The sequence below is a fragment of the Phasianus colchicus genome, chromosome 1 (genome assembly GCF_987193195.1).
Source record: "Phasianus colchicus chromosome 1, bPhaCol1.hap1.1, whole genome shotgun sequence".
NCBI lineage: Eukaryota > Metazoa > Chordata > Aves > Galliformes > Phasianidae > Phasianus > Phasianus colchicus.
In genome coordinates, this window is record NC_143436.1 from 120328701 (window position 1) to 120343590 (window position 14890).

The 14890-nt window shown below is 37.4% G+C and overlaps 1 protein-coding gene across 1 annotated transcript in view; it reads right to left on the reverse strand.

The window, feature by feature from the left end:
* Positions 1 to 2292: 2292 nt before the first annotated feature.
* The window catches only part of PHEX (phosphate regulating endopeptidase X-linked), a 95778-nt gene continuing 83180 nt past the window's right edge, over positions 2293 to 14890 (reverse strand). The window contains exons 17-22 of the mRNA XM_031599318.2: positions 13181 to 13248; positions 12049 to 12179; positions 8961 to 9026; positions 8756 to 8860; positions 7142 to 7218; positions 2293 to 3510 (exon numbers count right to left, since the gene is read on the reverse strand). Coding sequence (XP_031455178.1) covers positions 3408 to 3510; positions 7142 to 7218; positions 8756 to 8860; positions 8961 to 9026; positions 12049 to 12179; positions 13181 to 13248 — 550 coding nt within the window. The 3' untranslated portion in view covers positions 2293 to 3407. The remainder of the gene's footprint in view (positions 3511 to 7141; positions 7219 to 8755; positions 8861 to 8960; positions 9027 to 12048; positions 12180 to 13180; positions 13249 to 14890) is intronic.

Sequence of the window (14890 nt, forward strand, 5' to 3'; positions counted from 1 at the left end):
ATAAATAATGCGAACATTTAGTGTTATGATAGCATTCCTATTTAAAGAATGCTGAAGTTCCCTTGCACGAGACACGAGACAGAGCTTTATAATGCAGCTGAGTATTTTGGTCCTTCAGCATCAAGTCCCAGGATGGACATCGTACCTAAGCAGTTCACACAGGTGAGTAGCACACCTGCCTTTTTGAAGAGCTACCCGTGTGTAAAGCTGTGCTTTCACAACAGAATCAGTGGAAATAACTCACAGTGTGTAAGGTGATAGTATAGCTTTTTCAGGGTTGGGCCAAAAATAAAGTTTTGCATATTTTCAGGATCAAAAAAAGGGAACATGAGAGGGGAGTAGGTGTTGTTTCATTATGTCTACACAGTAGAGAAAAACTCTTCAAATTCACATAGGTAAAAATACTTTTTTAGTAGCATCTTTCTCCTCCTGACCACCGGTAGATGTAAAGACTATTGACCCAATAGAAGGAACATTTTGCAATATGCTCAAGGGGAAATAAGGATTGAAATAATTACTGCCAATTTAAAAAAATATCAATTTAAAAGTTCTAGGAGGAGAACATATAGAAAGAACCTTTTTACACAGATGCATTAGGTGAACCTGAAGGCAGTACAGCAAGGCATTGCTAGCACAGATCCAGGAGGCACAATGTGAAAACAAAGCAGGGCCAGGGAATCTGTTAAATACAGGCAATGAGAAGAGCCCTCAAAAATCATTACCATGTTCTAGCTACCTGTCTTTGGTGACCAAGTTTTATGAATGTGCTTATTTACCTTCTGCTTTGCTTCCCAACTGTCACCTAGATAGCTGATTCCCATGTAAACTAATCAGCTCTTTGGCTGGAGATAACAGTTAGGCAGGGGAAGTGGAACTGGCTTCCCACTTGCTGCCATGGGCAAGACCTAAGCCCAAAGCACCGAAGACATGAGTCCACAGCAGGGATTCCCCAGACTTGTGTGCTACTGGTGAATGTGCATGCTGGGAGCAAAGTCTCTTCATTTTCCAGGCAGCACGCAGGCCTCTGCTGAACTTCCAAAAGCAGGGCTCAAAATCTGGCCATGCTCACTCTTCCTTCCTTCTCATGCCTTGTCCCTGAGCCCTTCAGCTCCTTGCTACGTCTGCAGCATAGAACCCATCTCTCTGCCCACTGTAAAAGCTGTGTGCCTGCCAGGGTAACGATGACGTAGTTTCTGAATTTTTTCTTGTGCTGTTGTGAGTATCCATATCACAGTTCAAAAGTCTTTGGTATTAAACATGAAAGGCTTGAGCCCAGCAATACGCAGCGAGGGTGACATTTAAGACCGCAAACGTAAGGCATTTTAGAAGAAATCACTATCCAGTATAGAGTAATAACCCCATAAACCACAAAATTACAAGATCTTTCCCACTGGAAAATAGCCATGAGAGAGAAGCTCTTTCAAATGGATCTCTGACCTGAGAGATAAAATTAGAAAAATCCAAGCTGACTGTTGTGAAACCATTTTTGCCTAGGCCAGTAATTTAGAAAGTTAAAATAAGTGTTTGAGCATCTGTCCTGAGTTTTTTTGAGGACAACGACCATATTAGTACTAACTTTAATGGGGCCTGGATTTTACTCCTGAACTTTGTGCTGTTGATCCAAAGCAGTCAGCATCAAGTAGTGTCAGTGCTCGTATGAGGACAGGAATGAATTCAGGACAGCAGTCAGTTTGCTAAGGAACTTTCCCATTAGTAGGTAAACACCATTACTTTTCTCAAGAGCCATGCCTGCTTGTTTGAGGAAAGTTCGTACGAAAACACAAACATCTAAATAGTTTTTGTGAAAAATACCACCAGGAAAAAAATTGATAGTGTCAACTCAAATGACAGACTATAATCTGTGGAACTCAGAACTGACTTGAAGGGAGATGTGCATTTGCTCTTAAGAAAAAAATTGACGTTTTTTCAGGGGAAATTTGAAAGAAGAAAATCCCACATCCACCAAACATAGTCTTTTTATTCTAAAAAGTGGCAACAATGCCTTGAGTTTAGGGATCTCAACTTCCTCCACTCTGGAAGGTAGTTTGAGGATATATCTCCTTTCCTAAAGTAGCTTTCTATGATACATCTCCCTTCTTAATAAAGAGCTGGAAGGAACTAACTCAATTTGCAAAAACTTAGCTAGAATTGAACCTCCATCCACCTAGACTATTAGGAAATATTTGACCAATCCTTGTAAAAAAGTTTATCTCATTAATATTTTTATACCAATATAATAAAACTTAAACAAATTAATAGAAGAATTTATATAATTTTTTATGTATATATATATATGTATATATATATATGTAAAGTACATACACAAAGAGGCACATAGACCTGCAGTAATTAAATCATCCTAAAGAAACTCTCTCTCTATTTGAAATGATTCCACAATCCGAAAATGAATTTATGCACAAGGTATAAATAAATACCAATTAAATATGTGTATTTTTGTTGAGGAAGAAAGGACTATTTTGATATTCTTCTCTTTTATGTAATAGTTGTGTTCAAATTTTTCTGCTACAAAATATGCTTGCTTAGTCATTTCTTTTTGTAAATGTTTTAGTAATCAGGTGGAAAATTCAAATGTCCTGTGTATATGCTGTATTTAAAAGTCATCAGCTTCTAGAATGGCTTTTTGATCCAGATAGGTCAAATGCTGTTGGCACTCTGTTTTTCAGTCATGCATTCTTCTTTCCTCAAAACTACAGGTCACCCTACCTTGTCCAGAATACAGTTCTTGTATTTCGCTGTAAGATGCAGACACTAAGACACCCTAAAATTAAAACTGCTCTTTCAGGCTTAAAAATAAATGTAGGCAAAGCCATCATCAACATGAGGCAAATTCACCTCTTGGGGGAAAAATAAATGCTTACACTGTAAATAGGGATAAGTGCTGTAATATTTCTGGGCATCATGGTGCTGGGAAATCCCTCTGCTGGGCTCTTACATCATGCAACTCTGTTTATGGAGTGCTAGGCAGTGACAGTTTAAGTTATGAAACTGCTGTATCATGCAGCAAATCAGAGCTGGCTTTATAGCAAGTCTCATTAATTTCTTCTTCCAGAAAGAGCAAATTCTATATGGGAGCATTCTGCATAGCCACCCTGCAGAGCAATAGATTGAAACTGGATTTTAGCATTTACCTCTTGCTCAAATATAAATCAGGAATTGGACTTGGTAATTTATCCATCAACAGCAATGTAACTGCAGATGAACAGGAGGAGTTTCATGGAAAAAAGGAGTGTCCATGTAGTTCATCCGCACGGATGAGGAAGACGCATTTAAAGTAACACCTCTCCAGACTGCAGAGCGTTTCTTCTGAAACTCTCACAGTGAGCTTGAGCTCAGGCACAGCAGTTCACATTACAGACCCTTGCGGACAGAAGATCCAGAAGGGACGCCTACCACAGCCGGCAAGACTCTGCCCCTCGGTTCATACTCGTATTTACGGGGCAGTTGAAAGCCTTACGGAACTCTTCAAAGTTGCTCATGGCTCCGATAACTCTGCAAAGAGAAAAAATGGTTGACAGGAAGGCTATCTGACCTTAAACGCTTGTAAGTATTTCAATGTGCTCACTTTAGGTTGAATTTTCAGGCTTCCCATGTCATTTCTCCAGAAATAAAAAATAGACGTTTGGGAGAATTCTCAGATAAAATTAACATAAAGACAATCTTGTTTCATTCCGTGCTTTGAGAAATATCTTATTTTGCTGGAATGTCAACCAAAAACAATTGTAAGTTAAGTTGTGGATACTGTGTCATTTAGAGAATTTTCCAATGGGGCTGTTAGCAAAGGTAGGAAATCAGTGGTAGCCTTGTGTGATGGAACCCTTCTTCCAGCACCTGCCAAACTGCTGCACCCAGAAAACAGAGCATGTGAATGCACATGATGGGTGTGCTGGCACTACTTCAGTTCGGTGCACGCCAGCCAGGTTCACATAAAAGTCCCTTGACCACAACACACTCACGAACCATCTCTCCTTGGGATTTTACAGCATGAAGCTGGGGTGGTAAAGCATCTCATCCTTGGGCATCTCAGCTCCTGTGATATTCTGGAAATTCATTTTCTGAGGCTTCTGTCCTGACTGGCTCCCAAGCTCTCTTGCTTGCATCCCATAATGGCATGTTGCTGAAAGAGCAGTGCCTCTTCACCTCACACAAGCCAAACAGTGTGCCTGCATTGCAGATCAACACTTTCAGGTATAAGTGAAGTGCTCTTTCTTTGTGTGCAGTCATCCTTGGCTCCTTCTTCCACAACTGTTTTATTTCATGCTGTCAGAAATGATTATTTTACCATTACTAGATTGGGATTGTGTTGTTTGCTGAATTTTTTTTGCATGCTTTTAAGCATCTTGGAATTTACTAACCTTAAATTTGAAATGGTATGAAAGTAAACAGCATCCTGAGCTAAAAGCAGAAACGTATCTACTGAGATATTAATTGTATGCATTTCTCCACTCCTTCTTATGCAGTGGGAGGGCATTATTCTCTATTGCGGACAATCAGCTTCTCAGGATAGCTCAGCATGGTAGAAAACATTCTTATTACATTGATTAGACTTTATGTGAGTATGAAAATTTGCAGTCAGCTGGTGCAAAATATCTAAAGGTCAGTTTTGTGGGGAGAATTACAGAATGTGTTTGGGGGAACAGCTTTACCATAAAAACATCACAAATACATATTCAGGGACTGTAAAAGCAAGAGCTTCTTATTCATAACTGCTACTCAACCTGGTGGGTATTATTCCAACAACACTGTGGACTTCACTTTGAAACTTGAGTTCGAAACAAGTAAAGGCTAATACTGAAAATCTGCCAAATGAAAATATATAAAACCAGAATCTAGTTAGCAAAACATCTTTATGTGACCATAAATGTGACTTTCCTGCACATGGTTTGACATTGCCACACATTAGTCATGGAAACAGAAGTGGGCTGTCTGGATTTCATTCCACCGAACTGCAGCAGACACCTTTCCCTGAAAGGATCACCCTGGGCTTCCTTGACTTCCAACAGAAAGGCTCACTTGCAGAGCCATTTAGTGTAGCTTTTTTAATTTTCAAAATGGTGAGATACACCTTCCAAATGCCCATTCTTTTTGTAGCATGAAGAGAAGTGGGGGTGACTAGCTCAGATGCTTATATCTATTGCTAAGATACATATTATTTATTTCTATCTTCTTACACAATTACATTTTATAATTATTTGCAAAGGGTTGTTTGGGCTTTTTTGGATAGCAAGAATTGTCAATTTGGAAAGATGTCGTACTGCTGTTGTAGTCACAGTGGTCTTGTGACATAAGTGATGGAACTTGTGGCAAGCAGATAATATTAGCCCAGTTGATATAATTTGGAAGAAGAGACAAGCACCAAGGTTTCTCTGCGTCTGAAACGGAAGTCTGTTCTGAGTATCTCACATAAAAACTAAGAGAAAGATCTGTCTATACTTTCTGACTCAAAATTCATCTGATCGTCTCTGTAATTTTCTTCCATAACTTGATTCCTTCAGCTAAATATGAGCTTTTCCTCATGAATGCCTTATCCTCAGGCTCCCCTGTATATTTTATGATTTGTACCATCTCATGGGAATGTAGCTACGTGATGATTCAGTATGTACTGAAAAGTAAATAAATCTGAGGTCTCTAAAAGCCAAGAAATAGTTATTTTACCAAAAGTTGATAGTGTAGGAATTATAGAAAATATCACTCTGTAGGCTGAAGATCAGCTGGATATTTCAGTCCTCACTGATGTGAAGCATTTTTCAATTGTTAAAAGGCATGCAGATCTGTATATCACATTTGTTTTACCTTAACTAGAGTGGCAAGTATTACAAAGGTGCAATAGTATAAAAGCAAAGTAAAGAAGTCTACCAAGACCAAGCACTGTCATCTGCAGTGCTAGCTTATATTAAATTCTTTTTAACAAGTTTATAGTTTCATTATTTCTTAACTCATTCTTGTTGACAAGTACCCCAAGATGTGCTACACGTACAGTTTATATCTCCAACTAAGATGTGACTGTGTCTAGGGAATATATTAGACTACCTGTCCCTTTCAGTCTGTGAAGCAATCTCACAGTTCCCATATGAAGGCAGTGTTGCTATTTTTCTTTTACCGAGAGAGAATTGGAGCAAAGGATGCTCATATCCCAGCTCCCTTTTTTGTCAGTAGAAAACGGTAGGAATTTCCAAAAAGCAACTAATCCATTGTACTGGAGATGCTTTCATTATATATCAGCATGTGGAATTAACATCTTTCCCCCAAATAAAGAAGTAATATAGCCACATGACTGAAGGCAAAGACACAGTTTGTAGTTAAGTAAATGCAACCTGTATTAATCTCAGCAGAAACAACTTGTTGTTGGTTATGCAAATTGTGGTGATGCAGAGAAATAAACTGGCTTCATAATTCTTTTGTAGTCTTTAAGCCTTCATCCTTTTGCAGCCTCTTCTTGATATTCAGTGATCATGAGAGCCTGTTGAAGGCGCTATGGGCAAAAATGCTGACAAGCTGTTAAGCTGGATAACTGCAGCTCTTTCAAGAATTGTGTCTCTTGAAGGCCAACTGAAGAGCTAAACTTAGTCCTGAACTAAACCTACAGGACATGTTTTGCTTTGCATTTCTACCTGTATATTATCAATATAATTCAAGGCACTCTCTTTAAAACTGGTTTAGCGAGAACCATTGGTGATAGGTGGATGGTTGGACTGGATGATCTTATAGGTCTTTTCCAACCTTAATGATTCTGTGATTCTGTGATTCTGTAACTTTTACTCAACTCAGGCAGATTAAATCAAGAATCTTCCTAATATTCATTGTTTTCTGATCTGGAATTGCATAGGAAAAGAAAAGTGATAGAAAAGACATTTCATATATTCAGGTCTTGATTACAGAATGAAGAATCAGAGATTATTCTGGTTCAAAAGCCATAGAAGGTAGATGCAAGCCTCTCATTTTTACAGAACATTTGTAATAGCAGAATATAAGCTAATAAAAACACTTGACTTTCAGTCTAGACCAAAAGCACAGTCTGATTTTGTTTGCTCTTGAACTCCTCTTAACATGCTAAATTTCTGCATTTGTGTGCTGCAGTGATTGATTCTGTATATATATTGAGTGAATACATTATTTGCACTACCTGAACATAGGAGGGCTGTGAGCTCCAATATATATTTGTTCTCTTGCAGACTCTGATCTGAAGGAGTTGCATCTTACCTAATAAAAGATAAAAAGAAGAAATAGGCATATTATTTGGGGTAAATTTGTAAGTAAAGCAGAATGTAATGTCAGTTTTGAGTATGCTTGTTACTTACAGAATGCGCAAAATGGAAAGACATCACTCTTATTTTTGTTTCACCTTTTCTTTGCTCTCCTGATATATTCTCCTGTTTTTGAAATCCCTTAATGGATCCACTCTCCACCTGATGTTATTTTCCACCCACTCATTCCCACCATCTAGCCATCAGCACTTTGCCGTTTCTCTGTTTTTGAGATACTCTTAATTGCAGTTTGCTTTTCAGCTTTTCAGATATGGAAGCATCTCACATTTTAATAATTACCAAGTATATTTTTTGGTTTCAAAGCCATGTAATTTATAAAGGTGCATGTAATGATGCTTCTCATCTCTAGAATTGCATTTGTATTACCTGACATTTGTCCCATATTGAAATGGTGGTTTCTTTTGAAATTACATTTTCTTCAACTTTCTATCAGTGGTCTCCAGTTCACATTTCCTAATAGAATATTTGGCGCAAAGACAACTGACCACTAAGCAAGGTAAAGAAACTATTAGCACAGCTGAATGATCCCTCTTATGCTCTTATGCATTGAAAAACTCCCATTTATCAGCCTTTACCTTACGTAAGTCCCCACTGCTGCACCAACAAAATCCTTTAAGCCAGACCAACCATGGGATATATGAACTTCAATATAAAACACCCAAATGGAGTCCTTTTATCAGATAATACCATCAAACCTACATGGTCATAGACCTGTATGTACACTGCTACATTAACTCTTGACATAGGAGAAGTGATTTTCAGCTGGGTTGATTAAAAACTGACACTGGTTGCACTGAGTCCTGTTTCTTAATTTCAGACGATTCATTCATTCTGGTGGTTAGAGCAGCTTTTTAGCTCAGCTTTTACTTTCATACAAGGAGTTGATCCAATTCTTTTAAACAAATAAATCACTTCTGATTCTCTCCTTTGTTCTACTTATTTTCTTAGAAATCACATCCTCTATCCAAGTTATATCACTGTGCATTTAGCATACAGCAAACAAAGATGTGAAAAAAAATACCACGAAGACTTTCCACATTTCTACTTAGTTTCACTGAACAACATGCTCGGTAATAAATGGTGTAGTACACTTGCACCAGGAATTTGTGTTGGATGAACTACTGGTGGAAAGCAGTGATAAAATCCTGCATATTATAAGCACTAGAAAAGTAGGATGCTAATATCGAAAGAGGTTAGAGACAAAATGTTCAAAATAACCTTTGCAGTGCATGGGAGCAGCAAGAAGGAAGAGAGCTGCAATGAGAAAACACTGTACAAAGCAGAAGAAAAACTTAAGCAGTTCTGACACAGTGCGTAGATAGATGAGTAAGAAGAGAGAAAGAGAAAATTATTTGTTAAAATGATTCTCTACCTATACCCTTAAAATTCAGGGTCTGATTGGTATAGATTGTTGAAGGAAAGCAGTCTGTGCCGTCCATAGATGGGTTCTTAAACACATTTGTACTACTCACATGGGCATAACTGAGAAAGAAAAGCTGGTTGTGAGTGAAGTCAAGGCCTGGCAGTAAAGGCTCCTCTTCTCCTCCTCTCTTTTCTCTAATCCATCTCCTATACGCCTGATAAGAAAGAGATGTACTAAGTGCCTTTCAGTGACATGAGTATAACTTTCTCTGTTCTTTTCAAATAATGTGTTCCAGATATTTTTCATGTACTTACTCTGAAAGCCTCTCGCAAACCTCCATTATCTGCAATGTTTTCTGCCAAGGTCCTCTTGCCATTCACCTAGCAGAATGAAAAGACATCCATCATTTGACCTGTTTCTGAACTTCCTTCTTGATCAACTTCAAGAGACAGAGTAAAAAACAAAGGAAGGCAAGAACAACTTCAGACAGTTTCAAGCACCGTATCTCGAGTTAAGAAAACTGGTTTTAAATGTAAGTACTGTCAGTAGATAATTCTTTGCAATGAGTTATCCTGGCACAGGGCCTAGATAGCTGCAGCACAAAATGTAGGAGATGCACACAAAAATCCTGTTCCTGGTCTTTGATCTGAGCATCAATTAATTTACCCCAAAGACTGTTTTTCTCTGGTTACACATGAGATCCAGTAGCCCCTTTCTTAAACTTCTATCTAAGAGGTTATGTTTGTTTCTTTACATAAATTTCATATACTACTGGGATGCTAAACTAACTTTTAAGTCATAACATAAAATAGCATAATTAAAAATAGCTGTCAGAGACTGAATTAAAATTGATAGTATTTTTGGTGCTCTCAAAATATCTGTGAAGGAGATTCGTTCTGCTTTACCCATTATTCATTCCAAGAGCAAAAGTAATGGAAACAAGAACATATTCTGAGTATCTGAACTTTCTGAAAAAGTCAGTCTTCTGGTATTAGAAAATGCAATAACATCACGAAGTGCTCCTCATTTCTGCAAGGGCAGCATTACCTCTGATCACCCAGCAGAGAGGGTCTTGGTGCTACCAGGCTGTATTTGTAATTAAGCAGTTTTACTCTCTACTGTGCCTAAAATGAACAATGTAATTGAGGACAGTTTTGAGCTAAGCACCAAAGGTCAACACTTGCCAGCAAATCTTCCAATGTCAGACTCTCCCAAGCCTCAGGGGATGAGTATAGAGGGGATGGGTTCAGGAACCAGCTTTGGTTTGCAGAAGAGAAGAAAATGGGGTAGAAAAAGTCAGTGAGCCCGTGGCTTGTTGGGGTACATGAATACAGCCTCACCACTTTATGCAGGCAAGCACCCAGGCCAGAACCAAGGCATCTTGCTTGGCACCTACTAAGGATATAACATGGGGAAATGGAAGCAGAAGTGGAAAGTGCAGCTCCTTTCCTACCTGTTGTCCATCCATCCAGAAGGCTGGAGTGGAGATGGAAGAGAGATAATGAGGAGAAAAGACACCAGGGAATATGCAAACATATCAATTGTCTTTTTTTTTTTCTTTTTTTCTTTTTTTCTTTTTTTCTTTTTTTCTTTTTTTTTTTTTTCTGGCCTACATCCTTGTACATTTTTCTTTCAGTGATCTTGTGAAGTAGACTGATTTAGAGCATAAGATGAGAGCAGTCCTGCAGCGGCATGTGAGCCAAAGGTCATTTTAATAAGTGGAAGAAGTCTTTCTGTTGATCTCAGGCAGCTCTGGATCAGGTATCTGAGACTACTGTGTATAGACAGTTCATGACAGGGCTCAGGGACCAAGATAAGTTTTTTATTTAATCAGATGACTTTATGTCATTACTGAACTCTGAAGCTATTTCTGTATCCACTTTTTCTTTCATTACTCCTCTTTTCTGGAGACATTTTTATTGTAAACTGAATGAGAAGGAGGAAGAGTAAATAGGTTTCTTGATTCATGTAAAATATTTGTACAGGAGTAAAAAACCTGCAGAATATATGAATATTGATGTAAATAACTGACAGGGAAAAAAAAAAAAAAAAAAAAAAAAAAAGCCCTTTGCATGCATACCTCTTCATTCAGAAGCTATAAAGCACAGCAGAAAATATCAAGATTTTTTTTTCTGTCCTCTAAAACATGCTATAGGTTATTTCATGGAAATAGGAGGAAAAAAGCCTCACAGACGGTGAGGCTGTGGGTAACAGAATCTCTCTGTAAGCCCATCCACCAGCTTCCAAGGTGGTGGTGCAAAAAATTCAGCTATTCACCAAGAGGCACCTGTAGAAAGTAAAGCTGACGGCTGAGCCAATGACAGGAGCATTATAGTGAGTCATTTTCACTGGGAAGATTTGGATGACCTCTAAGTGATATTTTTGTATTGATAGTTCTTTTCCTATTGATATTCAGGAACAAGCCTGAGAATTTTTATTTGCAAGTTACCTTACATGAGGTATTTCAACTCTCAGTTGATGGACTTCAAATTGGACACTATGGTCTCATTGCCTTTGAGACTAATACAAACAGCCTGGGGAAAGTATTAAAAATATTGCTAAGCATCCAGTGCAACATCTCAGTTCTTGAAAGGCAAAGAATTTATTGTATTTATGCTTCTGGAATGTAACTAGAGGTGATGATATTAAGTGGAGGGGTGAAAATGTGTTTTATCCTGAAAATGACAATTAAAATCATGCCCCAGGCAACATTACTGGAATTCTAGCTATTGATTTCAGAAGTCCTAGAATTTATCCTGTTTATCCATCATCTGGGACACTTACATAAGTTGCTCGTTTTCAGAGAAGCCTATATTTCCAACAGACAATGAAACAAAAACAATTTCTTTGCACTTACTTTCTCAATCATTTTCTGTGATTTACTGCTATAGTACTTCTTACATTTGGGTCTGTGTGCACACATGAAAGAAACTGTAAGAGTTGAATGTGAAATAAAGTAGGGTTTATGTATCTTCTTCTAAAGCTGTAATAAATAGCAAGAATTTCTAAGGGAGTATATAATACATGCTATTATATTCTTCTTTCTAGAAAGAGCGGCTGCTCAGTTTTCATTACTGATCTAATTTTCAGAAGACAATCAACATGCTCACAGAAATTAGACCAGCCCTTCATACTCTTGCCTCTGTTTCCAATATGATGTGATAGGGAGAAACTCTTTAGCCCTGTCACCAGTGTAAGAGTACTGGTATTTGACTGGACTAATCAAACCTGACAGACAATTCTGATCACAGTTATTCACTTTAGAAAATGATTTGTTGTGAGAAATGAAGGCAGTAGCCAAATATCTCAATATGTTTGGATTTATGAACAGATAGCTTAAGGAAAAAAAAAAAAAAAAACTCCTAATAAACCAGTGCTTTCAATCACTGGTGTTTTACATACATGTAAGCTAGCTTTCTTCCAGTAGTAATTGTTGTATTGATTAATCATGCATTTTGTTTTCTCTTTAAATTTTTCTTCAGAGCCAGTTGTCCACCAAGGGTCTAAGTTTCCATTTTTGTCATATTTCCGGCCTTCAAAATAAAGAAAGAAAACAAGCTTTTTAGCAAAAAAGAAAAGCAAAACAAAAGCAAGCAAACAACAACAACAAAAAACAAACAAGCAAAACATTCTTTCCCAGTTTTGGAATCTAGCACTTGCAGAAAGATGAGTGGTAAACACAAGTGTGTATGCAAAATAGTTAAAATCAGCAGGCAAAATCTTGTCTTTGGTCAACTTAGTGGTAAACAGCTTGGATTCTATTTATTATTCTATTCTTCAGTTTTAGAAAAAAATAGTAATGATTAATGAGTTCTATACTATGTTTTAAAATTATCTAAGAGCTTTCTTGTAAATATAATTGTATTTTTCTTCCTTGACCTTTGATTCTGCAAACCTGATAATGGCTAGTTTATTCTCTAACATCGTCTTACTGCAGTCATGAAAAAGAACATAGATTAAAGGCTGCAGTAGGCTTCTGTAATGCCAGCTCAAGTCATTCTTCCCTGGTGTGCAACAGTTATACACTTGACCAGCCAAAAAAAAAAAAAAATCTATGTCATGGGAACTTCTGAAATTTCCATTTTGGGATTGGAGCAGAACCAGAACATCTGAACTATATATATGGGAGTAAGAAAGCAAGGAGAATACATATGTCCTATTCCATAGGTGGAATAGGTGGTGGTTACAGCAGTGACTCATGAAAAATTCAGCCTTGGGTCCTTGCTCCATCTCATTTGCAGAAGAGCATCTCATCTCATCTCCAGCCAGTCAGAGCAGGAACCTAAGATTTTCTTCTCTGGGCAAACCACTGCCTCTTGGCCAGGTTCTTAGCTTCCCATTACAGAAATAATATATATATAGGGAATTTGTCAGCTTGAACAATGCAGCAGAACCTTAATTCTTTTCAGAAAATTCAGCACTGTTAAGAAGAAAATTGAAAGAGCTAAATATACAAATGATCTTTCTGTCATCTTCACAAATCTGTCAACTCTGTAAGAAAAATAAAAGTTACTGACATACAAACAACACTCACCATTACTATCAAATCCATGAGTAAACTCATGGCCAACAATTACTCCTATGGCACCGTAACTTAACGACCTGTAACACAAAGAAGTTTCCTCAGATAGTATCTAAACTCATGAACATCAAAGTACAGAAGATAAGAGATCAAGCAGTTTTCTATGTCGGGAAAGATCATTACTAAAATTGTGGGGGTGAGTGGAAATAGGACTAAAAATCATGCTGCACAATTTTGACTTAATATTGTTGAAAGTCTGAAGGTTAAACTCTTGCTTATTTAAAAAGCAATCTTCAATATCAAATTTTAAAAAGCATTGTGGTGGTTCACTCTTCTAACCAAATCTCTTCTATCTGAGCTCCAGAATATCTCTTTCAGTAATGTTCAGAATGTCTCCTTCAGCTGATTGCATGAATCATATTCTATCTGAGACCAGGACAAAGTTATACGTGGAATTATTCTCTTCGTGTAGTCATGAAAAAAAAAAAAACAAACCCATAGATCAAGCACTACAGAGGGCTTGTGCAATACTAGCTCTAATCACTCTTCACTCGCATGCAACAAACAGACTTGCAAATTATCAACTCTACAAAGCATTAACTGGATCTCCTTTCAGTTTTCAAAGAAAAAGTTATACAATTTCTATGCACCTGCATAGGAAAAGACACGATCTACAGTTACGTCTAATGCACTGGAAAACAAGAATAGACCAAAATGTTTTGTATTCCTAATTGACAAAAAAAAAAAAAAAAAAAAAAATCCACAAAAAACATATTTTCCTTGTTATACTAGTTTAAGCATGCAACTTGAAGAAATAGGGATGAAAGGTCCAGTTGTCTGATATCAGATACAGTGGATAATGGGGGAGGGGAGAGTCTTCTACTAAACATGTCTTTCGTTTGTTAAGTTGTTCCTTGTGATTTTAATTATTTCAGTTATAGAGTTGCCATACTTCAAAGCAGCTTAGAGTATTTCTAACAGATTGTATTGAAACAGAAGAAAGGTTGAGGAGTTTGAAGTAACATGTTATTACTGGACCTAATGATCCATAGCACACTAATTGCTCATCTCAGTCAAACCCAAAAAGTATTATATGATTTAATTCCCCTTACTCCCATGGCAATTCTTCACTTTTTTTTTTTTTTTTTTTTCTTTCCTGAGAGGTAATTTTCATGTGATAAAATCTTCCCTACTGTTTTTCCCCCCACTACTATTGCGAATCTTCATTAAAAAATGCTGGTTAAAATTATACATTTCAGCAATGAAAATATTGCCCTTTCATGTGACAAATTTGTAATCTTGTGTAGCACACAGTGATAATGATCCATAGTAAATGTGCTAATTAGACTCATTTTCCACATCTGAAGTACAGTAGTTACATAGGATCTCTGGCAGCTGAAGAATGTCATGAAACCTGCAAAGAGGTCAAGAAGAACCAATGAGCCCTGTTACTAATTATATCTTATTCAGTGATAGATGGCAGGCAAAAGCAGCAGACTGGTGCCCAGACACACCCAGGGCTTTCCCTCGCCCCAAAAGATGTGTTGAGGTTTGGAATGAATTTTGTCCTTTCTTTCTATGAACCCCCTTCAGAATTTTGTCCAGCTCAACAACAGTTTTGTAAAAAGTGTTCCCAGGTCCACTCATGCATGCTCTTCACTTTTGGAAAATAGCCAGACAGAGATGGAGAGAATTAGATGAAGTTCAACAGGTACCATATTG